Source organism: Lynx rufus, unplaced genomic scaffold (genome assembly GCF_022079265.1).
Source record: "Lynx rufus isolate CCGP_SWC_20201006 ecotype Redwood Valley unplaced genomic scaffold, mLynRuf1.p SCAF_24, whole genome shotgun sequence".
In the NCBI taxonomy this organism is placed as follows: domain Eukaryota; kingdom Metazoa; phylum Chordata; class Mammalia; order Carnivora; family Felidae; genus Lynx; species Lynx rufus.
The window spans coordinates 4,019,417-4,044,979 of NW_025814839.1; the positions used below are offsets into that span (position 1 = coordinate 4,019,417).

Genomic DNA, 25,563 nt, shown 5'->3' on the forward strand with positions numbered 1-25,563 from the left:
GTCCTCTACATTCAACTGGCTGGCTGTTTCAATTCATTTCTCAGCCCTTTTGCTTAGGACAACCTACCTCCCCGTGCAAGCGTGGAGTGGGTAGTTGCTTCAGGGCCTTGTCTTACCCAGTGTATCCTAACAAGTCACATTTGGGACAGTTTCAAAAAATAAAACCACCTTGGCTTGCTAGAAGGCCTGGCAAAAAGTCTCAGGCCTACCTACACATTGATTGCCTTGCATTTGTATGAGTTGTGTGCCGGGTCTCATCCTATCTCGACCCTTTAAATTCAGATAATTTTCCTTATTCTATATTTGGTTCAGCTACTTTTTATTAGTTTGGGAAGCTGGAGCAAAGGGGGGTAGGAAGATGAATAAGCTAGCTGCTCACTATATTGTTGAGGGGATGGTTTTCGTGCTGTTTTAAAATTCAGGTCATTGACACCTTCTTAGGTTATTTAGATACAAGCTCCCAAGCAAATGTCAACCAGTGAGACACAAATTTCACACAGGGCAGAATCATTTCAAAGTTCGGTTATTTTAATGCAATTTCATTGTTCAAGGTAGTACGGATATCTTAAGTGGTTCATTTCCATCCTGAAGAAAATACTAACAGTTTCTATCTTATGTAATTTTGTCAAAATCAAACATGACTCTTTGACCTTTTTCAAAAACACTTTCTTTATGTATCTTGACAAGATGCTTTTTTTTTCTAGAAAACATTTTTAAACCTTCAAGTAGTTTGGAAACATTTGCCTATTTGCTCATTCCTCTGGGCACAGCCTTTCAGGGCACTTATCCCACCTGTACTGAAAACCTCTGTTCCCCCAGCTGGTGGTGGGGCTGCTTGGTGGAGGTGATCATGGGAAAATGAGGAACGAGCAAGCTTTGTAAACTACTTCTAATTCTCGTAATTAGTATGCTACGATCCACCCCAGCTTCTGCAAGGTCAGACATGCAAGACAAGTACTTGGCCAAAAAAGCAGGATTCTAACTAGTGTAAAAATAGATTTTAAATAAAATAGAATCTCTATAGGAAAGAGAATTAGGTTACGCTTTACATTCCCACTCTTGCTTTAAGGTGTCTGTATATGTAAGTCCAAGGGGCACTTCCAGAGTTGGTCTGCCCTAAGTAGAATTTGAGAATGTCTGAGTACATTCATTTCGCAAAGTTACAGGTGAGGGTTTCTGGGAAATGCTCCAGCGCATCCCACAAAAATGGATGGTGATTAGCAATACAGTTTGTGTGCTAACAAGGAACACGAAGGACATTTACGCCAAAGGGGATGAGGCCTAACCATAGGCTAAAAACAATTCTAAGATGTGACCATTGGAAAACTCTGGCTAATTCTAAAGCAGAAAACAAAACCCATCATTTCAGGGTCCAGCTACCCCTTCTGGAAGCTGAATTCCAACCCGGGTCTTCCTTTAACTTGGCTTAATTACTGCGTATTATGAATTACTTGACGTTAAGGTTTCTAGAGAAAGCACACAGCCCCTCTGTTGGCTCACAACGAGCACTGCACGACTGTTTTAAAGGGGCCCTGTTAAAATTCTAATTTTCGGATTTAGAAACAGCCTTTGGTTGTATCTTGAAAGCATAACTGAAAATCTGCCCAAGCTCCCTCTAGCCGCAACCTGAGCATGCGGCCCAATCTTTTGTAAACATTCAGAAAACACTGATCCTAGCAAAATACACAATCAGCTAGTCAGAGGCCTCGCTGCCCATTTTCACATGGATGATAAATCCGCTTGCTGATTCTTGCTAGATGCTAGGAAGGAAATCCACTCTGAGATCGGAGTCTTAGAGCAACCATTCAGCCTCCTCTTTACTTGAGGTTCATAACGTGGCCTGGAGTCATCGAAAATAAACGAAGTAGAAGCACCACCATTTTCCCTACACTGAGTCTGCTCAGCCTGCCCCAGGGTTGTTTGTTTTTCCTGGCTAGTCCTAGAGCAAAAGAAGGCTGCTGTGACAGGCTAGTGACTAAAGGTTTACAGGCCCAGCCTCTTTTCATATGACATTCAACCAATTCTTCTTCCCAGACGCAGGGAGGGGATGACAAGGACGTCAGACTAACACCGGGGAGTTTTCATAAATCCTCAGCGGCCAGTGCAAACCTCTCTTTAAAGCAGCTGCTAGACCTCAGGTAACGTTACCTTTGAGGTTACAAAAAAAAATCCGACATCTTAAACCGACCCCAGACCTGAACGTCAGATACACGGACTCAATAAATACAACGGAAAAATGCACAGCAGAGCTGGGGCTTCTATCAAGTAGGAAGGCAAAATGGTCATTAGAATGTCTGAGGTTAGTGAATTACTACGGTTGAAAACAGCAGCCACCTTCTAAAACACGGCCCATCTCCATCGGCGCTCCTAGCCAGCAACCCCCTACGTTTATCACACCACACGCCAGCAAATGAAAGATCCAAACAACTGCGGCTCGGTCCTCACTTGTACTTATTTAAGGTCCGCCCTCACATTTAGCTGAAGCCCCAGCACACCCTCACTGCGCCAGGGAAACCAGTCTCAGGGACGTCTGTTTCTCAGAAGGTCACTTGCCCCTCTTGCTTCGGCCTTTCCTGGAGGGCAGCTTCCCGCTGCCCCCCGAAGAGGGGGCGCTGGAGGCTGAGGCCATGGCGATGTTGATCTGTCCCTCCTGGATTTCCTGCCGGGTCTCAGCAGGCAGGTGGTTGATCTTCTGCTGTGTCTCCAGGTAGAACATGACGTCACGCAACTGCTCCTGGATCTCGGTGATCTGCAGATCCTTCTGGTCGCAGGTTTCCTTCAACACCCTCTCCTCCTCCTTCAGTTTGTTCTGCAGGAGGACTTGGTTGGCACGCAAACACTTGTTCATTTCCTGCTCCTCTCTGAGCTCTGTGGTGAGTTTGGCCACTTTTGTGTTTAGCTGAGTGCACCTTTTGCAAAACAAAGGAAGACAAAAGCATGTTTTTTCATTTGCCGACACAGTCCGCTCTCTGCTCTGGGATTGAACAGAGGCGCTGTGATCTCAGAATCCATTCAGGGACTGGACTCCTCCCTCCTGTGGCGGAGGGAGACTGCCACCACAGTCTCCACTGTGCTGCCACCGCGACTGCTGTACGAAGCAAGGATTCCGCTCTAGTCAGCGGCGTAACAGTTTTTCTAAGTCTCAGAAATTTTTCAATAGTATAAATGATTCTATGATTCATGGTAAAACTTCTACTGCTCCTTTGTTTTGCAGTCTGTGGTTAAATAGATGGCTTACAGATAACAGCTACGATAAAGAAGTTATGAGGAAAAGTGACATTCTTGGAGAGTCAAGTGCTCTGACCTCACTGCATTTACTGGAGAAGAGTTTTCAAGAATAGGGAGTGCCCTATTCTTGATGCTCAATCTTACTCACAAGGCAAGAATTACAAATTAAAGCATCACTGGATATACCATTTTTATGTATCGGAATGCCAAAGAGCTCAACCGTGGGAAAAGAGGAACTTCCCCGCGTTGGCACTGGAGTGCGAACTGGTACAAACTCTTCGGAAGTCAGCGTGGCAGTAACTCTAAAAACCACAATTTCACATGCCCTCTGACATACCTATTCTAGGAACTCATCCAATAAAATATATTCGAGACTGCACTAAAAGAAACATGGAGAAAAATGCCCATTGCACTATAGTTTATATTAGTCTAAGACTTGAGACAACTTTAAATGTCTATCAATAGGGGACCGGTTAAAATTATTAGGGAACCTCCATACAATGCAATACCATGCAGCCGTTACAAGTGTCAGTATGAAAAAAAAATCTCAGGAACGGAATATTTTACCAAACAGAATACCTAATATTATTCTATTTTTCTAGAAAAAAAGATATGTGAGACATTCAAATGGGTACAAAAAAAGATCTGGAAGAGTAAATATTCACTGGTACCATCAATGAATAGTGGTAATCTTTAGATAGCAAAATCTACAGCCTGGAAGAAAACTTCCAATTTTAATTCTTTAATACAGTTGAATTTGTTAGGGAGCTGAAAGTATAGAATATTTTAATTTCTATTAATCCTGTAGTGTTGCTTTTAGAACAGTTTAAAAAAAGAAAAAAACCTTTGGGGCGCCTGGCTGGTTGTCAGTAGAGCATGAGACTCTTAATCTCAGGGCTGTTGGGTTCAAGCCCCACGTTGGGTGTAGAGATTCCTTAAAAAATAAGATATTTAAGAGTGTGGGGAAAGAAATAAAAAAAAGAAAATATTTAAAAGAAAAAAAAAACCTTTGGTGGAGAGTCTTGTGGGTGATGAAAAATTTTGAAACAGATGATGGTGACAGTAGCAGGATGCTGTGAATGCCACTTAGTGCCACTGAATTATACACTTAGAGTGAATAGGACAAATTTTGTTATATAGATTTTACCACAATACAAAGAAAAACTATTAAAATAACTTTTGACAGTGGGGAAAACAGGTGAAGGGTACATGGAAACTCTTTGCACTATCTTAGCAACCTCTGTAAACCTGAATTTATTCCAGAATGAAGGTTTCTTCAAAAAAAAAAAAAAAAAAAGCTCTTAAATATTCTCCTTATTTTTCATCCACTGTCTGGAAGTAAAAAGCCAATTATTTTTGTGAATATACCTAAACTAGAAAGGTAATTTCCATGAGCAGCAACTATCTCCCCATATCACAGTAGTAGAGTATGTTCTTGCCATGCTGTTCTTGAATTTTTTCCTCCATATTCAACAACTCTGGCCTTTAATTCCTGCCCAAGGCCAGAATACACACCATGTCCGGCTCAGACATATTCTCTCTCCTGCCAGTTCTCAGCCACCATGGCTCCGAGAAGCTGCAGCTCTGAGCACAAGGGAATTGCCCTCTACAGGCAACAGTGGAAGATATCCGCACATACAGCGAGCACAGACATCAGCAGAGAGCTCTGCATTCCACACGGCACCCATCTGGCATGTAATGCTGTCGTTTTTAATCAACAGGAAGTCACAGTAAGTTTGCTCCATAAATAGGGAGACCCCTGAAAACCTAGAGATAGGCACCCTTGAAAAGGAAAGCGTGTTCATAGGAATGGAGATTACCTGTAAAAATGAAATAGCTAAGTTAAAGAAGAGACCAATTACACCTACTTTCTTTCCACAGACTGCTTTTCTTTTAGGAGATCATTTAGTCTGTGCTCCAGATTGTCACATTTCTCAATTGTTTCTTTAAATTTGGTCTTCATGTTGTTAATCTGGAAGAGCAAACGGAGATCAGTTTCACTTCAAAGAGGCATAGTTTTGTGGGGTCTCTGGGGCTAACTTCACAAGCGTTTTTTCAATGACCTGTCTGTAACTTTGATAAACCAGACTAAGGAAAGGTGAGATCATTTGAAAGAACTTCTGTAACAGAAATAAACATTTTGAGAAATGCTTTTTTTACCCCTTACTGTTTCTCTATACAAGGATGAACAACGGATCACAGCTAAACGGCAAGTGAAACTGCTCAGAAGTAAAGAGTGAGCCTCGGGCAGTGAGGCAGGAGACAGTCTGTCAGAGGCCAGACCAGAGCCTCTTCTTAACTCACCACGTTTTTTTCCTCCTGAGATCACATTCCAAAAATTACTAACCAAATAATCTAACAAAGTAATCTAATCCAAGAAAATTGTAATAATGGATTTTAACTGTTTGGGTCCCTACCCCCCAAAAAAACCTCATTATTAAATTTTCTCATGTACCATGAAGCCACATGGAACATAAGCAGTTCTTGTTTTAAGTTAATTTATAAATGCAATATAGAGAGAACGAATTCATGTTACATTGTCTTATAAACTGAAGAGAATTTTAAAATTCTGGCGTATTACGTGTCAGAAACCAAGAGTCTGTTGAAGTCTAGCTAAGCAGACATTAGATTCAGTCAGGTGTGACGATCTACCCAACTGAGAAATGCCTCACCTCTACCAGTCTGAGGACACAGGGAGAAGACTGGATGGGAAGTAGTGAGGCTGGGTGGATCGTGAGGCAGTAATAGCTGAAAGGGCAGGAGCTGAAAGGGACTGAGAATTTAAATCCTATGGCCCAAGCACCAGCCAGATGTTTTGTAAGCAGTATCTCCTTTATATCTGATAAGAAGCCAGAGACTTCAGTGTGTCAACTTTATCAACAGGCTTACGGAAAGGTGAGGCAATATGGCCAAGGTTACCCAGCTAGAGCATGGTGGGTCTGGGACTGGACCCAAGTTCTAAACCTCTCTTCACTACATTGCAGACCATAGCTGTACGGGAAACGAAAAATGAGCTTTAGGCATTCGTTAGGGAATGCAGTTAATCCTAAAGGGTCTTAAAAGGCAGAGAGAACCCTAAGCTTAGCTCTCAAGGGTCTGCACGAAGCACTTTAGGTACCCCCCCCTGTGGAAACGCCTAGTACTGAGGCTGTGTTTTGAGTGTTCCTCCTAGGGACTCAGGACTTGACACCAAGTGGCAGTAACCAGAGCTCGTCCTCCTGAGGGCTGTCGGAGGCATGTCCTTCCCATGTGTGCTCTAACTGAGCCCCATTCAGAACCGGTACAGCAAGTGACCCTGAGTTCCTCTGGAAAGGCACCTCCACCACTTGGAAGGTTCTGATAAAAACTACATCAACAACTTTGAACTGAAGATCTTTTTTGTTTTTTTGACGTTTTTATTAATTTTTGAGAGACAGAGTACGAGCGGAGGAGGGGCAGAGAGGGAGGGAGACACACATCCAAAGCAGGCTCCAGGCTCCGAGCTGTCAGCACAGAGCCCGACGTGGGGCTTGAACCCACCAACCGCGAGATCATGACCTGAGCCGAAGTCGGACGTTCAACTGACTGAGCCACCCAGGCGCCCCAGAACTAAAGATTTTAAAGCTGGTGTTAAGCCTTAATTTGAGAACCTTGATTTCTCCTCATTTGTAGGCATACCCAGAAACTGGGGCCAACGGGCCTGACATATGTGTGAGCCTGGGCCTGCCTGCTTAATTCCAGGATAACCCTAGCTACCACACGGATGAGACCTGAGCCTGGCTCTGCAGTCCCTTTCTGAAGATCTAGTTATGCCAGGGACTCACAAAATTACTAAAATAATCATTTAAGGATTTATTTGTTTCATTGTTGTTATCTTATTTCAGAGGGAGAAAGTACGCATGCACAAGCGCATGTGCCTACATGGGGGAAGGAGGCAGAGGGGGAGAGACTCTTAAGGAGGTTCCGCACTCAGTGCAGAGCCCAACATACTGAGGTCGATCCCACGACCCTGGGATCATGACTTGAGCTGAAATTAAGAGTCGGACGCTCAGCTGACTGAGCCACTGGGCACCCCAACTATTAAAAAAAATTGAAAAGCCTGTATTACTACTAAGAGGATCAGTGAATTATGAACACTGTCCCTAGAACCTGAGAAAGGTTCTTGGAACTCCCATTCTATGTGAACCCTCAGGAGCTCACTGGTTTTCAAAATGCTTTCTTTGGAACCGTCAGGGTCCCTTGTACCTGCTGGAGACGATGGGAAAACCAAGCAGGTGAAGTTCTGGGCCCTCCATCTGGGTTTCCACCAAAAACACACCACTTTCCTCTTCTACCTGGTGGAGGAGTGAGTGGCATCTTCTTTCAAGGATTTCGCTAAATTTGAAAACCTATGTCCTAGACAAACAAGGCATCACGGGAACCACCGAAGCTCTAACACCTCAGCCTGATTTTCTTCTCTTCAATTTTGAAGGGCTCAGCACCATCTTGGTGCCACAGAAGCCCACACGCAGCTCCTCAAAGCAGCTGTTCCCAAGCTGACAAACCAACTGGCTGACTCAAATTACAAGTCCTCATGTACATACTTCTTTTTTTTTAATGGAATTGCACAAGGCATAGAAAACCTGATTGAATTAACAAACAAATCTCTTCCCAATCAAAAATACCAAAATACTCAAGTCTTTAAATCCAAGTTTTCTTTTTTCAGGGTACGTAGCAGGTATTTTGTTTCTTCCTATATTTAGTGTAATACAGAGCTCGGCACACAATTTTAATACATTCTTTTCGATTTGCTAACCCTAGGTGAGAGTGTATGTTGGCTTCCCTCCCTTTCTTAAATAATGCTCAGCTGACAGCATTTGCAACAGCATATTTTTGCCTCTTCCTTTTCCTCATTTTGACTAATTTCATTCTCTTTGTGGTCTAGAATTTCTTGTTGCCTGACACTGCCTTCAGGGGCTATGTCTGTAATATAATGATGATGATTCATGTTTTTAACCACTTCTCCCTGGAATCCTGATCTAAAGTTAGATTACCGGGGTGAGCCGACTGATTCCAAATTCTTGTTTTCTTTCTTCTCTCCGCCGCTGCCCCCCCCACCCAGGCTTTATTGAGATATAACTGACATATGACAAAGGTTTCTTTTTAGAGGCAAAACAATTCTCTATCTCTGTATCAGCCTAAGAATGATTCCAGCATTCCTTTTTTCTTGTATTCTGCCTTCTCCCATCCCAACATCAGATAGCCCTGCCATGTGGCACGTCAGCAGCAGTCCAGACAGAAACTTACTTCCTCTGCTGTGTCCTTCTCTATCCGAACTATCTTGTTTTCCCAGTAGATTCGTTGAGATTCCAACTGGCTTGTTAGTAAATACGAATACTAAAAACAGAGAACAGACACCAACACATAAATCACTGTAGTTTCTGAATTTCAGTTAAAACCTGACTTTTATTTATTTTTATTAAAAAAACCAAAACCTGACTTTTAATGCTCTACAGAAGAGTAAATACAATCATCAGAACATGTATTACATCTTGGTTATTCTCTGCTCAACAAACCATGGGAATACAGAGATGTCAATTACACTCCTGACCTGGAGCTTACAATCTAGTCTGGACAAGAAAGCAGAGGAATGTACATTAGCAAATAAGTTTCTGTTCAAGCTAATTTTTTAAAATAATTTTTTAAGTTTATTTATTTATTATTGAGAGAGGGAGAGTGAGAGAGGGAGAGAGAGAGAGAGCGAGCGCACAAGCTGGGGAGAGGCAGAGAGAGAGCAAGACAGAATCCAAAGCAGGCTCCTGGCTCCGAGCTGTCAGCACAGAGCCCCACATGGGGCCTGAACCTGCAGACTGTGAGATAATGACCTAAGCCAAAGTCACACATCCTACCGACTGAGCCACCCAGGTGTCCCATCAAGCTAATTTTAAGAAGAACCCCAAGGTTTTTAAATCAAAGTATTAAATCAGCTCACCCCCCTCTAGGAAGCTGTCCCTGTCCCTCCCAGCCTGGGGTTAAGCACCCCTCTCAGCTCCCTTAGTATAGTGCCTGTCATTAACAGCACTTAGGATGCTAGCACTTAATCACCAGATCTCCCTGACTAGAATATGAACTCTTCGAAAGTGAGGGTTCTAACTTTATTTCTGTAGCCTCAGTGCCTGGCACATGCTGGACGTCAGGAAATCTTTGCTACCTGACTGCATGAATGAATGAACAACATGAATGAATGTGTAACTATTGAGAAAGGATAGATGGCTTATGACAGTAGGGTCTGGGAGGACGTCTGAGAGAAGGAGATATATGGGAGGGCTCTCAACAGAGAGGTGGAGGAGACAGGTAAAGACAGAGATCTGATTCCAGAGAACTACTGGACCCAGATGTGAGCTGTGGACATTTAGGATCTCTTCAAGATGAAGGAGTAACATCAATGAGGCTAGGGTGCAAGGTATGGGCAGATGGGGCCTATAGAAGGCCCGGGGACATCATATTGAGAAATGTGGGCCGTGGAGCAGCAACATGACATCTGCATTTCAGAAAAACCATTCTAAAAGACTAAAAGGAGATCTGAATGTGCTTGTAAGCTAGAGAAGAGAAGGAAGGTGCCAGAGGGAGAAAGGACAGATGGGAGAATGTGTGTGTGCCCCTAGAACGTACACTCCACGAGGGCAGGGAGTCTGTTCAATGCTGCATTCCCAGCACCAAGAAGAATGGCCGACAGACAGCAGCCCTCAATAAACATTTGTTGAATGAATATACCTAGAGTTAATGTGGAAGGGTTACTTCTAAAAACTTAATGTAAAAGGTTTAAACTTTTTCATATCAATACAATTAATGGTAAAAACATCAGCCTTATCTTAAGCCATTCTACTCAATCTATTAGACCATAATGAAGTCCAGAGATGACCAAGCTTTCAAATATCCATTTCCTCCCCAGGCTAAGCTATTTGTTTTTAAGTTTTATTTTAACGTTTATTTATTTTTGAGAGAGAGGGAGAGACACAGTGCAAGCAAGGGAGTAGCAGAGAAAGGGGGAGACACAGAATCTGAAGCAGGCTCCAGGCTGTCAGCACAGAGCCTGACGCGGGACTTGAACTCACAGACCGTGAGACTCTTAACCAACTGAGCCACCCAGGCACCCCTAAGCTATTTGTTTTTAAAACAATCAGATTGAAATTAATACAAAACAAGACTCATTTTAAACTTTTCCTTCATTATCGTAACGTTTACAATATACTAATTTTATAGTAGGTGGGATTTACTACTACAGTGAAAAATCAGACTGTGCTAATTTTGTTGTTTCTTCAACTATATATGAATACTCCCAAATGGCTTTAGACATACATATGTAAACATCAAATTCATAAAATACATACTTTGAGTATGTAAGCGTCTACTTCATAAAATGTCCAAGACATGTAAAAAAGCTTCCTGGGCATGGAAGGGTGCTACTGGGGTTTCCTCATTCTGACCTGCTCAGTTTCCAACTGCTACTGAGATGCCAACAGGAAGATTCTTAACTTTCAGTTTTATTGCAGCTAGAGAACCACCTTAACATCGAGCTTGAGACAATGAGAAACATCCCATTCAAAATAGTAAGACACAGTGAAGCGTAGACTTCCAAAGAAGAAAATTAGGTAGAATAAAAGTATTTTAATAATCCTCCACAGCAATGATAGAACTTTAAAAAAAAGTTGACATACAGAAATAAATGGCAAGAGTAAAAGCCCAAGCCACTTTTTAAGGTAGGATAGTAAAAAGCAGTACAAAAAGGTACTTAGTAATTACTAACGAAGTATCTTACCTCTAACTGTAAGGCATCTATTTTCTCTTCCTGGCAAGTATCACCCTCACATTCATATTGTACTATTTTTCCATCTGTTTTACTTGCAACCAATCGATGGACATAATTATCTAAAGAAAAGAATGAATCAGTCAATCAAGGCTTGTTTCTTTAGAATGAAAAGGATCTGCATATACTTTCAACTTGGCCAGAATTTTTGTTTTTACAGGTCTAAATTAAATGCCTTGCAATACTTCTGTACAAGTGGGCTAACTCACTTGAATTTAAGAGTCAGAGGGCAAGTATAGAAGTATTAACTCTCTTTATAATGTGTAATTCAGGCCATTTGCAGGAAATAGTGTGCTATGGGGCACCCTGAGAATTCAAGTTTGCCACAGCAGTCAGGAAGATTTCAAGCTGTGAGAGAAGAGGAAGAGGAGAGGTTCTAAGGGAGACACGTTCATGCAGAATGAATCCAAATTAGAAAACAAGAATGGCCTTCACCTCCAGCATAGTCCCAGACTCGATGGTTGGTAAGCTGCATGGCATACGTGTGCTGGGTTTCCTCAAAGTGCTTATAAGCATGTCGACTTACATATCGTCCACATCCTATGTGGCCACATATTAAACAAATCCAAAGGTTCTGCCAAGGAGAAGACAACATCTTAATTAGTTGTACAAAAACACATGACCTGGCTCACTCAGAGTGGGAAAGGCCCTGACACAGAATGAAGGTGAATTGTTTCTACAGGAGTTTTGAATAAATATGTGTTTGAAATGCAAAAAGCAAGGGGCATTTTCTCCCTCTGGTTTTTTAAGGAACTCTAGGGAAATGGCAAGACAAATATTCATAATTTATCAGTAAAAGCCTAGTCTTTTTCAAAAAACAAAAAATAAAAGCACAGAGATTTTTGCTTCAGAGTGTAAAATAACGTATTCATATTTCTTGCATGACCTTAGACAAAAGAAAACAAAAGCATCAGTCTGAAAAAGAATTTAAAAGAATTTAAGGCACACAGGGCAAAAGAAATCCCCAGAGCATTAAAGCTGTGTTCATTATTCTTTCCCACCAGCCATTACTTACTTCCTGAACGCCACACTCAAAACACTTATTCTCTTCTACTGGCTCCGGAGTCTGGCAGTATCGGCACACAGGACACCTGTGCAGGACACCGAAAGTAACAGCACAGATCAAATACAAAAGAGAGTTGTTACAGAACCAAAAGTCAAAAACCATATTTTAAATCTTCTGTCTCTCACGTACTGTCTGTTACAAGTCATCATAACTAAGGATATCACTCAAAGATATTTGCAAACAAAATGAAAAAAATAAAAAATAAAACAAAACTCCCAAAATCTTGATAAAGGAGAAAAAAAGGGAGGAATCTTGATCTGCTTCATACCTTTTTTCACTCTTCTGTCTAAAGCTTAACCAAAGAACTAAACATGTGCAGGTTAGAATTAGGGATGTTAAGATAAGCTATGAATTTTATGTCTGGTTATCCATAAAGTATTTTTTTACTTCAAACAATCTACCTTGCCTCCATTTCCCAAAGATCTAAATCACTCAAAATGTACCCTGTCCTCTCTAGATTGCTCCTAAGAGTTAGAACTAAAATCTGTAATAAATTTCACCCCCATCAAAAAAGTTGATATATTTCCTGAAATGCACATGATATTTTACCATACAATGAACATGTGGAAGAGGATACCAGTGCTAAGTACTCAAGTTTCAATTTACAAAAAGCCAATAAAAATGGCACTGAAGCTAAACCCACAGAAACAGAGAGGAGAAAGGTAGATGGACACCATGGGCTGCGGAGAGGGCGCAGTAGGGAGATGTTGGTCAAAGGGTACAGGATCCAATTATACAAGATGAATCAATTCTGGAAAACCGGTTCGCATCAATGTGAGTATAGTTGACAATATTGTATTGTTTTTGAAATTTTCTAAGACAGACTTTGGGTGTTCTCACCACACACACAAAGGAACAAAGGAAACTGGTAAAGAGGTTGATAGAACATGCTGATTGGCTTGTTTGTGAATATTTCATAATGTATATGTATGTTGAGTCATCAAGTTGTACATTAAACATTTTTTTAAATGTTTATTTATTTTTGAGAGAGAGAGAGAGAGAGAGAGAGAGAGAGACAGAGTGTAAGCAAGGGAGGGGCAGAGAGAGGGAGACACAGAATCCAAGCAGGCTCCAGGCTCTGAGCTGTCAGCACAGAGCCCAACACGGGGCTTGAACCCACAGATTGTGAGATCATGACCTGAGCTGAAGTTGGATGCTCAACTGACTGAGCAGCCCAGGTGCCCCATGTACATTTTAAATATATACAATTTTTTTTTTAAGTAAACTTGGGGTACCTGGCTGCTTAATCAGTGGACCATGCGTCTCTTCATATCAAGGTCATGAGTTCGAGCTCCACATTGGGGATAGAGGTTACTTTTTAAAAAGATGTTATTTATTATTTTTTAAGTAATCTCTACCCCCAATGTGGGGCTTGAACTCAAGACCCTGAGATCAACAGTCGCATGCTCTAGTGACTGAGCCAGCCAGGTGCCCCTAAATACATACAATATTTGGTGATCAGTTATAGTTTGATAAAGCTGGGGGGAAAAGGCATTTAAAAATCCATTAATGCTTTTCTCTTATTCTCAAGAGAAAGTAACACTAAGTACCAGTCATGAATATTTTCATCAGGCAGGCAAAAATGATAGAAAGTGGGTTATAGTTGAAGCTAACCGTGAATCGGCACCAAGAAGAAAGAATGCTTAAGATACACCTCACATCCAATTTGTTACCCAACTGAGTAAATGAAACCAAGAAAAGGAAATAAGCAGGAAGAACATGAAGTTCCTATCACAAATGAGGAGTTTCTATCTGCATTTCCTAACAGAAAGCTAAATGATCTAGTCTATCTCTGTTTAGTATCAAAAGAGAAGCCAGACACACACCCTGACGTTTAGAGCAGTATTATCAACAATGGCCACATTATGGAAGCAGCCCAAGTGTCCACCAATAGATGAATGGAGAAAGAAGATGTGGTATATATATACAATGGAATACAACTCGGCCATAAAAGAGAATGAAACCTTGTCATTTGCAATGACCTGGATGGAGCTAGAGAGTATTATGCTAAGTGAAGTCAGTCAGAAAAGATAAATACCATATGATCTCACTCATATGCGGAATCTAAGAAACAAAACAAATGAGCAAAGGGGAAAAGAGAAGAGAGAGAGAGACAAACCAAGAAACAGACACCTAACTATAGAGAACAACCTGATGGTTAACAGAGGGGACGGTGATGGTGGTTAAGGAGTACATGTGTGATGAGCATCAGGTGTTGCATGGGAATGCTGAATCATATTGCACACTTGAAACCAACATTACACTGTATGTTAACTCTCTGGAATTAAAATTGTTTTTTAATGTTTATTTATTTTCAAGAGACATAGAGAGGCAGAGAGAGAGGGAGACAGAGGATCAAAGGGGGCTCTGTGCTGACAGCAAAGAGCCTAATAACGCAAGGCTCAAATTCATTAACTGTGAGATCATGACCTGAGCTGAAGTTGGACACTTAACCAACTGAGCCACCCAGGCACCCTTTTTTCTTTAAAAAATTTTAATGTTTATTTTTGAGAGAGAGAGGGAGAGAGAAATCACTGGAATTTAAATTTTTTTTTAATGTTATTTATGAGAGAGAGCATGCACACAGTGCGGGGAGGGGCAGAAAGAGTGAAGGAGACACAGAATCCGAAACAGGCTCCAGGCTGAGCTGTCAGCACAGAGCCTGTCAGGGGGCCTGAACTCAGGGTCAGCGAGATCATACCCTGAGCCAAAACTCTAGAGTCAGATGCTCAACCGACTGAGCCACCCAGGTGCCCAGGGACTAGAACTCACTGGAATTTAAATAAAAACTTTTAAAAGAAGCTGGAAGACAAATTTGCAGAAACAAGAATGACAGCTGTAGTGAGCAGCACACAGCCATTTTTTTAAAAAAATTACGACACTGATCATTTTATTTATTATTATTATTATTTTGAGAGAGAGACAGTGAAGACACAAGTGAGTGAGAGGCAGAGAGAGAAGCGGGGCTCACTTGAAGCAGTGCTTGAACTCACAAACCGTGAGATCATAACCTGAGCCGAAGACAGATGCTTAACCAACTGAGCCACACAGGCGCCCCAAGCAGCAAGCAGTTTTGTCAAAGGTACAAACTAGCTCTGTCACTCCTTCGATCTGTGTGGCAGCTGTGGTAGTGGTTGGATTAAAAAACAATACGGTGCTTGGATGGCTCAGTCAGTTAAGCATTTGACTCTTGATCTTGGCTCAGATCATGATCCCAGGGTCATGGGATTGAGCCCCGTGTCAGGCTGTGTTGAGTGTGGAGCCTGCTTAGGATTCTCTCTCTCTCTTTCTCTCCTTCCCTCTCCTTCTCTCCTTGCTTATGCTCTCTCTTAAAAAAAAAAAAAAAAAGCATAGTGTATTTACTGAGAAAAAGAGTCCTTAAAACAAACAAACAGGGGTGCCTGGGTGGCTCAGTCGGATAAGCGTCTGACTCTTGGTTTTGACTCAGGGCATGATCTCGCAGTTTGTTGAGGTCAAGCATTGGGTTCTGTGCTGGCAGTGCAGAGCCTGCTTGGGATTCTCAGTCTCCCTCTCTCTCTCTGCCCCCCCCACCCCCGCTCATTCCCATTCTCTCTCTCTCAAATAGATAAATTTTTTTAAATTAAACAATAAATTAATTCTGCAATCTTATTTCCTACATTATGCCAGAATGAGCTTTCTGGAATGTTAAGGATGATCCCTGAGAATTAAAAAGAGAAAAGGGAAAAAAATTACAAAAATCACCTTACTGGTATTATATATGTAGTATTCTATGACATACCATCTCATTGATTAAAAGATGATTAACAGTTTATTAAACCCTTCCTTCCCCTTCAAAAATAACTTTTGAGTTGTCATCTTATCTTCCTGAGGAGATATTTGGGGAAACCTTCCCAGAATATCCTTCTCTGACATCTGCATGTGTCAAAAAACTACCCTCCAAGACTTGGTACCAATGCTGCCTTCTCCACGCAGCCCTACTTGGCCACCCTCAGTGGGGAAACCAACTCTACTCTCTCCAGTTTCTACCTTGAATTGGATTGCACTTATGTACAGGTGTAAACTCCCTTAGCTGGCTGAAACTCCCTGCGGAGGATCTACGTTTGATTCTCTCCCATCCACCCCTAGCACTATTTGGTGCATATTATACTGAGGGCGGAAACTTACTTGCTGAAAGAACTGTGTGTTTTTGAGGATAGCCGTGAGGCTTGTCTATACAGACGGTTGAATTCCAGTCCCAGTTCTGGCCTTCTCTGCAGGATGCTTTCAACATGCTATGTTTCATGTCTGGGTCTCAGTTACCTCCTCTGTAAAATGAGGAGGCTGGACAATATGGTCCCTGAGCCAACTTCTAACTTTAAAATGCTACGCTCCTGGGGCAGTTAACCTGCACTGAGAGTTGAACTGTAGTGGTAGGGAACAAAGAAGCGTCCAGAACTTAAACGGTGTAGCAGACAGACACAAGGACACAAGATACAATTAATACTTTATGGAGTGCATCCATCTCAGTGGGGCTTTTTTCGAGGGAAAACCCAGGGTTTATTTGCTCAAGGGTATTTTCTGAGCTCCTTACAATGCGCCAGGTCTCCTGCTAGGTAAGGGCACAGCAGTGAACAAGCCAGACAAGGTCCCTGCTCTGTGAAAGCTGGAATTCTTCTGGTCACTTGGGGGTGGAGAACAGATTCCTCTACATGTTCACCTTCCTAACTTCTGGGCTTTGCCATGTGATCTTGCTCTTCCCATGTGCATCCCCGCCCTCACAATGCCTTCTCTCAGGTCCCCCTCTTTCCTTGGTTAACGCCTCCTCATCCTCCTGGAGACTGCACTTCTCAGGCAGCCCTGGCTGTTATCAGGGCTCTACTTCCCTAGTCACAACGCTGCACACTGCTCCTTTGTAACACCTGTTACGGCTGTGACTGCACATTCATTTGTACAATTATTTGATTCTGTGCCTTCCTTCCTCTCTCTACTGGGAAACCCAGGCCACTGTCTGATTTACTCGTCTAGCTAAGTCCCACAGCACAGTTTACAAAGGGAGGAACAACCCTTGATTTATAATAAAACGAAACAGAACAAAACAAAGCAACAAAAAAACGTGGTACAACTTACCCCTCAGTTCTTTGCCTGTGCTATGCCACCCTACAAACAAGGCCTCTATTGCCCTGGGAAACAGGAAGGTGTAGGCATGTGTGTGCTTCATACTTAGTGACTGCTATTACCACTGGCCACTGAGCCATCAACACCACGCTAAATTGAAAATGTGAGACTACTACTATAGCCCAATTGGTAAGAAAGCCAGAGTAAATGGTAAACATCAAGTGCAAGTGATAAATGAGACTTCAGACTTAGATTTCATTTGTGTATAAGAGCCTCAAAGCTAAGCTTTCCTACCCCCCCCCCCCCCATTCTCTGGCTTTTGGAAGCAAACAATTCATGCTGCTTTTGGAAACTCCACAAGGATTTTGAATCAGCATACTAAGAAGGACGTGGTCTAAGGATGCTGATTCCCATGTGAACAGAGGAAAGTGAAGAAAAATGGAAGGCCCTTCCGTGTGACCCCTTCACCTTTGTAGTGCCCAGGTGTATAAAGTCAAGCACCTAGAATGGCTCATTTTTGGTGGTGGCTGTTTTTAATTCTGGGAAAGGGTGGTAACAGGCTTTGGCAGGGTGAGAAATTAGCTCTACACTCACGTGGTGTCGTCCCACCGCTGCAGGCACTGGCTGTGGAAGCTGTGGTTACACAACGTGGTGAGGATGCCATTCACAGACTCGTCCATGCGCTCCAGACACACCGTGCACTTGGGGAGCTCCGTCAGGTCCATCACGGGGAGGCTGGCACCCTACAGGGAAATACCTCACATAAGCCTGACTCTTCTTCCACAGTTCTAAGAGATCTGTTTTTAACTAACTAGTTTACCTGTTGCTTTCTGACTCCTGGTAGGATGTTTTCAACATTTCTTCTCTGTGCAAGTAGTTTAAATCGGTAAGATTTTCATCCATACAACAAATATTGACTGAGCACCCTTTATGCTCATAGCACTGTGGACATGGTGGAGAACAAGCACACAAAGACCCCTGCCCTCATGGAGCTGATACTCTGGAAAGAGAGACTAGCTGCCAAAAGCTTAACAGAGAATCTCAAATGTTACCAGACTCCAAGCTCTACTTCTAAGGGTATGGAACTCTAACAACGTAAGTGAATGAAAGCAGCCGAGTAGAAATGGGACTGGCTGATTGTTCCACAGAGTAAATGAAAACGTAGCGCTTCCTACTACGTGATAATAGCATCAACAACACTGGTTTATTTATTCATTTGACACACACTTATTGAGTCCTTGCTATGTAGGCCAGACACTGTTCTAGGTTTGGAACAATGGTGAGGAAAGCAGATTCGCCAGATCCCAAAGCACAAGGTCAGGCCTTGTCCTCATAGAGCTTAAAATCTGGTAGAGAGGCAAAAGTCAAATTTATGAAAAAGTATAATTACCAGTGGTCATAACTGCTATGTAAGAAAAGTACAGAAATCTATAATAGGGTGTGAAATCGGGGGCATAACGGTCTGTGGTCAAGAAAGGCACCCCACCCCCACCCCCGCCACCGTGATGTCTCCCTTGAGCCCTGCCAGCTGTAAAGTGAGCAGGAATTCTTGAAGCAAAGATGAGACATACATGTAAGGACATGCTGAGAAAAATCACATTAATCTATGGTCCCTGAAGAGTAGCTTTCTATAGGAAATCTCTCAAGAAGCCGTATTCATTTAGAGAAAACAATCTCCTAAACTGAAGCCTTACATAGCACCTGGCACAAAGGAAGCCTGACTTTATCATCAGTCAATTTTTATTTTACCTAACCTAATGATAGAACAATCAAACCTGAATTTCTTTCTATCAAGCTGATTTCAAGGTAAAAAGACCTTTAGGTCTCCTTTAAAAGAAAGGAAATCTTAAAAATATAACAGAGTTGAATCTACTTTCTTTAGAAGATGATTTAAGTGAGCTGAGCACATTTTGTAGGAAGAGGTCCCACAGACGATGGCAAACCAGAGCAATTACAAATTGTTACCTAAACAGAGTTAAGGATCAGGACAGGGATTAAGGGTTGATATTTGAAGAAAAACACTTTTAGAACATTCCTATCACCCTAAAAAGAAACTTTGTACTCATTGCAATCACTCTTCATTCCTCTCTTTCCCCATATATATCTATACCTATATCCATATCTATATATCTATACATATATATATGTTATATACATTCTTATATATATTCTTGTATACAACATATATGCAAAATATAAGAATGATGCACACTTACATCTTCAGATTTTAGTACTTCAGCCCTTTCCACATACACCAACTGGCAAACATCATCTTCTATCGAGTTGAACTGGCGGCCGTTGCACGCCATATAAAAACTATCTGCGTCGGCCTAGGTATACCAATGGAGAAAAGGAAAAAATTAAGAGAGATATCCTGAAAACATGCTTTTATTCAAGATGCATAGCTTCAATTATTCTCTTCATCAGCATTTAAAATTTATACTTAGGAGAGAAAGCAACTGTCAAAAGTACCATCTACGGAAGCAGGAAGCAGGTTCATAGGTGAGTCAAACTGTGTAGGTCAATATCCCGCGTCTCTACAATGTTTCCTGATACATCACAATCTCACTTAAACCAGCAGAAGCTGCTGAAGTGCAAAAGCTGACAGCCAGTATGACTTTAATATTCAACCAACAACAGTCATCATTTCCCTTGATATCAGTATTTTTTTCCTCAAGTCAGGACTTTCTCAGCAGCTAAAAGCAAACACTTATTTTTGCAAAACTTAGAACTCAATCATAACTGATGACTGTTAGCAAAGAGTTCTTTTTAAAAAACGTCAGCATCTATGTTAGGGAGAGTAAAGGACCACAGGTACTGGTATGGAGGAAAAAGCCAACTCCTTCTCTTCAATAAGCCAATAATACATCATAGATAAGGATCCCATTGGGAGGTTTTAAACAACCTAGTGTATAATATTGAAAGCAAAACCTTTGACCAAGATCAAGAGGTTTAAGATGAACCAGTCTTTAAAATACAAATGGTCTTATTCCTTGAGGCGGAAGATAGACTCAGGGGAAACAGTCCCCTGTAGGTAAGGCTGCAAAGGCACCTGTGCATTTGTGAATATGAACACAAGTAAACCAAACCTTCTAGTGTAGCCTTAACAGAAAATAACAAAGACATAATTTCAGTTTTTAAACTCAGCAATTTTTAGAGGCATCTGAAAGGCCGAGGTTTGTCTAGATCTTACTCCCACACAGGCATTAACCCAAACACAGGAAGTTGTGTGCTTTGGCCCTACCAATGTAGACAAGTGCGCAGGGCGGGGGAGTTGTCCTACAAAAGGAAATGCCACTTTGTCAGCCTCTAGGATGAGATTCAAGTCTGTACCAGGCAAGAGTCTTGCCTGTCTACCTTCATAGGATTCTGAACCTTACAGCAAAAGATTGCAAGCTTCTTGGCACCTTTTAATTTCACTCCAATGATGTAACTCAAGTGTGGATTCTTGATTATTTGTTTTCTTAATATGACCAAATGAACTAAGCAGCTGAGGAAGGATAATCAATTCTGAACACAGATTCTGATTTTTTTTTTTGGAGGGCGGGAGTGGGAGCTTCCTTTTCAGGAAACAACTGTATTGGGTACAGTGCATTTTAACTTCAAAAAAAAAAAAATTTTTTTTTTAAAGGCTCTGAGCTGTCAGCACAGAGCCAAATGTGGGGCCTGAACTCACGACCCGTGAGATCATGACCTGAGCCCAAGTCAGATGCTTAACCAACTGAGCCACCGGGTGCCCCTAACTTCAAAATGTTAAGAGCCGGTTCTTGGACAATAAATCTCTTAACTACTAAGAGGCAACCTAAAATGGCTTCCCCCGTTCTTCAAGAGCAACGTCTTTTTCTTCAAATGCTTTGGATGAGTAAGCAGCACAGTGGGCAATTGGATTTGTGTACTGAGGGAAGTGACCACTGAAAGTGAGGGCCACCGGTCAGCTTTCCAGGGCCTCAAGCACCACCAGGAGCTGGCTACACGTGTGCCAGCTGAGGAAAGGCAGACTCCTCCTCAGACCTCCAGCTCTGTGAATGGTTGCTACGTGACCGAGCTTTCTCAGAGGAAGGGTCAGTTTGTGAGCATGTGACAAAATCTACTTAACACCAGACAAGTGATTCTTTTCTTGAGGGAGTTGTGTATCCATGACAAGGAAATATATGTTTTGAACACATAGATCTCTTTCTTTAAAATCTCGGTATTGGAAATGTAGCTTCGCTCGTTTGAATATTCACTAAGCACCCAGCATGTGCCAGGCACGGTGCTATGTGCTAGGACCAGAGTAAAGAACAAAATACACATGGTTCCTACTTCAGCCCACCGCTGAAATGCACAAAACAAAAGCCTGAAACTAACTGCAAAAAACACAGAAGAAACAGCTCTTTTATTTAAAATGCTTGCATTGTATAGAGCCCAACATTTTTAAGAAGCCCAGTTTGGGTTTGTTGATTTTTTTTTTTTTTTTGAGTCTTTTGTTCTAATTGTTCTCTTCCCAGGATAAACTTTGAAAAAGAAAAACCCATTATGATCAAGGTTCCTTTACTGTCACAGTGATCAAAACTATAGTGTGGAAAATATATTTTTGCTTCTCAAAAGATGGGTCTCCTAGGCTGTCCCAAGCATGCAAATGAAAGTGAGCCAACACACTCTACAGAGAGCTTCTCTCTCCTTTTCGGTCCTCAGGCACTACAAAACTTGACCCCCTCCAGCCTTCCTGTGTTCTGATGAATTACAAATTCCTTACCTGAAGACTAAGTTTTCTGACGGTCACGGTACAACCACGTAAACGTTATCACTCTAGAACTACAGCATAAAGCTGAGGCCAAAAGAAGTTCAAGAGCTTATAGGAGATACAGAGGATTACTCTTTTTAAAAATTCTCTGGTGAAAAAAACCCAAAAAATTCTCTGGTGAGAAAAAGAAAGGAATAAGAATACAGTTAGCTTCCCAGGCTACAGAGTCTGGCTGTCTGTGTTTGAAATCTAACTCCTGACACTTAATTGGCTTTGGGCAAGTGACTTATCCATGTGTGTTTCCTCAATTATAAAAGATGAAACTAACAACACCTAGCTCATAGCATTGTTGAGAGGACAAGGAGCTAATATGTGAAAACCACTTATGTGGCCTGGCATCTAGTAAGTGCTTAATAGTTTTTACCTTTTGACTGTTTTTTCACTAGGGCCCAGTATTAATTTAACAACTTCAAGTCTTATACCAGGAAAGTGTTTTTAGAACTCAGAAAATCCCTGATAGGATGAGCCTCAGACCCTAATATCCAACATCAGCAATAAACAGTACAACTCATGATTCTCAGATCAAGGGTACTATCTCCATGGGGAAGGGCCAGCACACTGTTTCATTTGTCTCAGAACTAATAACCGTGAACTTGGGCCACCAAATCTGGTTAAAAGACAGGTGGAGAGACTGCAGAAGTACAAAGAAATCCATTAACAGTAGTGGAAACTTTCCACAGCATTACCTGCACACCACAAAGGGGTGGCCCTTGCTATAGTTTGTGGGTTTATCAGACTTCAGACTATTTAAAAGGTCTAATAAAGCTCTTAAACGTTCTTCCCCAATCGGTGACTTTTCCTGTGTTACTTGCCGATCTCCCTCAATTGTTAAGTGGGAGCTATAACTAAAATATTGCCATTACAATTTCTTACCAACAGTGACTATCTCCCTTTCCCCACACTTTCATCCAGTCCTACTGGAAGAAGCATATGCCCTAGGATTAAAGTGAGGCCTCAAATCTCAGTTCAGTCACTGGGGGCAATCTACTAACTTCTCTCTGCAGTCAGTTTTGTTTGTCAAACAAGGATAATAACAGTACTTATCTACTTCACAGGGCTGTAGTGAGGACTACAGGAGATAATACACGTTAAGCACTTGGTGCAACGAGTGGTGTAGAATTAAGCAGTCAGTAAGACTGCACATTATCATCATTATCCTTCGTATTACATGTGCTACCAGATTTAAAAGGTACCACTTGCCCACTGTTTGCAAAGCTCCTCAGTGACCATGGAAGGTCTCCCGACAGTCAGTGAACACAGCTGTTTAAGTGCTTTTCCATTTTCACTGTCACCTTGTGAAGTCTAAGTCTGCATGCAGGAAGGTTCATTATTTTAAATGTCTCACGTCAATAGTGGGGTATTCTGTAAAGGTTAAAGGTAACAATCACGTACCCTCTTGTACACAGAGTGCTACACTAAGGGTTCTCTTTCTGTGGCCCACAGAACAGGCCCAAACATAATCCAGCCCTCACTTCTCTTAATTTCCTCCCCATGGCCAACGAATGACTGCTACTGCTGTCAACTCTGGATTTCTGCAATGAGGAAGGAGAGGACAAGTGGGCCTCGTGTCACGGCTCCCTTTCACCCACAGATCTTGGTAACTGGTCAGAGGCAATGGCAAATGATCAAAAGGCACACCCACTCTTTGTCAATCTGTAAGCCAGAACTGTTGATCTGGGGCAAATTCAAGAAGGCTGTTTCCTAATGAGGTGAGAAAGAAGTAACTTTTGACAGAGCTGCATTTCTAAACCTAATGAATGGACAAATGTAACAGCCATTAAAAACAACAACAACAAATTAAAACCTATGGATAGGATGGCACTTAAATAACTTGGATAATACCTAAAGCTTATCTTATTTTCATATTCATACAAATATGAATGCATACGCTTCACAATGAACATATAAAACCAAGAGAATATTTTCCCAACACCTTTATAACTGAGGCCCCCGGAAAATGTTGCTGAATGCAACAAATGAAATGAAGTGAATGGCAAAACCTTCTTATATCAAAAAGTATCTGTAATAATGTACAAGTACTTTTCAAAATAGAAAATATCACCATCCTTTCACTGCTTCTCTCTGTGGCAGGGATTTTCAAGCAGAACTCTAAAGCATCTTTGATACTTCAAGGAACATCCCCAAATCTGTCACCAACATAAATATAAAATGGATTTTATTTTCTAAAATGTGCCAAATAATAATTTTTAAAAGGGGAATGAGAAAAGCAGGGGCACAGTGTTATAGTGGCAAATAAGAATATGGTATCAGTTTCAAAAAGTTTGGGATCTACTGCTCTACTGGAATAGTTACTACTGGATAAATAAAATACAACCCTAGATTTCATACCCAATCCGCTCTATAAAAAATTATGGGTATGAATTAGCATTGTGTGTCTGCTAATGAATTTAGAAGGATTTCTAGAATGACAACAATACCCTCAAAGATAGGTATATATCAAGAGTCTTAAGTGCAAAATGCTGTACATCACACACGGCTAGTATCACACAGTTTCAAAAACACAGTTTCTGTGGCAAAGAGATTTTTAATATCTTAACTTTTACCTGTGCACTAAACTTTATCAGCACCATATATTGATTTGGAGTAGAGTCTCTGATGATTTTCATTTGTTCAATTACTTCATTAAATGGGGCGACAAACTTCATAAGGTCATGACTGGTCATTGTAGCAGGGACTGTGAGAATACACAGCATGGCACTGCGCCTCACATCTTCTTTTAAGGAGGTCATCTTACTAATAAGACAATAATTAGACTGTCTTGAATAGATGAGGTATGGTTAGTTCAGACAACACTAATTAGACAACTTTTATGTCCAAGAAAATAGAAAAAAATAAACCTTGTTTTAGTTCACAGATCAATTTAAACAGAGTGTTATAATACCTGAAAACACACGACCTGGGTAAAAGCAGAATCCCTTCAACATACCTGCAATAGAGCTTACGGTAAGCTTTGAAATGGTCTATGTTACATCCACCACTGAAATTCTTAGTCTTCAGTTAAAAGCTTGTTATGCTTATAAATCTGCAGTTTGTGTTTTATTCTCATTAGCTTTTCAACAATAATCTCTCATTAGGTAACTTAGAAGCACAACTCTGTTTTTCTTTTCTTCTTCATTTTTAAATTTTAAAATCACTATTCTGGAAGTTAAAGAGAACTGCCCCCACGAAGGAAGAGAGGTGGCCAGAGTAAGTTTCAATCTACAAGCTAATGGGCAACTCCAACTATGGACTTCTCTCAAGGGGTTTAGAAGAGAAGAGAGTTCTAAATATAAGAAAGAATTCAGAACTAGGAAGACGTGACTCTGAAGATTACAGAAAGTGTTGTTGGGTAGGAATAGCTGGAAGAGAGGAAAAGAAAAAAACCTCTCGCAATGCAATTTGCTTCTGAAATGCTGCAAATTCACTTCAACAGCTGTGCTCCAAAATGGTGACCCGAGTGTCCACTGTCTCCCAGTGGGGACCTAGCAAACACGTTAGGACAAGGACAGGCTTTAAAGAGATCAGCTACCAATTATCCAAGGGGCTGATAACCTAGATTATTGATTATCTAGCCAAATGCTTCCT

At 41.4% G+C, this 25,563-nt stretch overlaps 1 protein-coding gene across 1 annotated transcript in view; it reads right to left on the reverse strand.

Moving 5' to 3' along the window:
• Positions 1–510: 510 nt before the first annotated feature.
• The window catches only part of BRAP (BRCA1 associated protein), a 28,506-nt gene continuing 3,453 nt past the window's right edge, over positions 511–25,563 (reverse strand). The window contains exons 4-12 of the mRNA XM_047088071.1: positions 24,543–24,732; positions 19,412–19,525; positions 17,790–17,938; positions 12,069–12,144; positions 11,489–11,627; positions 11,006–11,115; positions 8,494–8,583; positions 5,097–5,200; positions 511–2,909 (exon numbers count right to left, since the gene is read on the reverse strand). Of these exons, the coding sequence (XP_046944027.1) occupies positions 2,546–2,909; positions 5,097–5,200; positions 8,494–8,583; positions 11,006–11,115; positions 11,489–11,627; positions 12,069–12,144; positions 17,790–17,938; positions 19,412–19,525; positions 24,543–24,732 (1,336 nt within the window). The 3' untranslated portion in view covers positions 511–2,545. The remainder of the gene's footprint in view (positions 2,910–5,096; positions 5,201–8,493; positions 8,584–11,005; positions 11,116–11,488; positions 11,628–12,068; positions 12,145–17,789; positions 17,939–19,411; positions 19,526–24,542; positions 24,733–25,563) is intronic.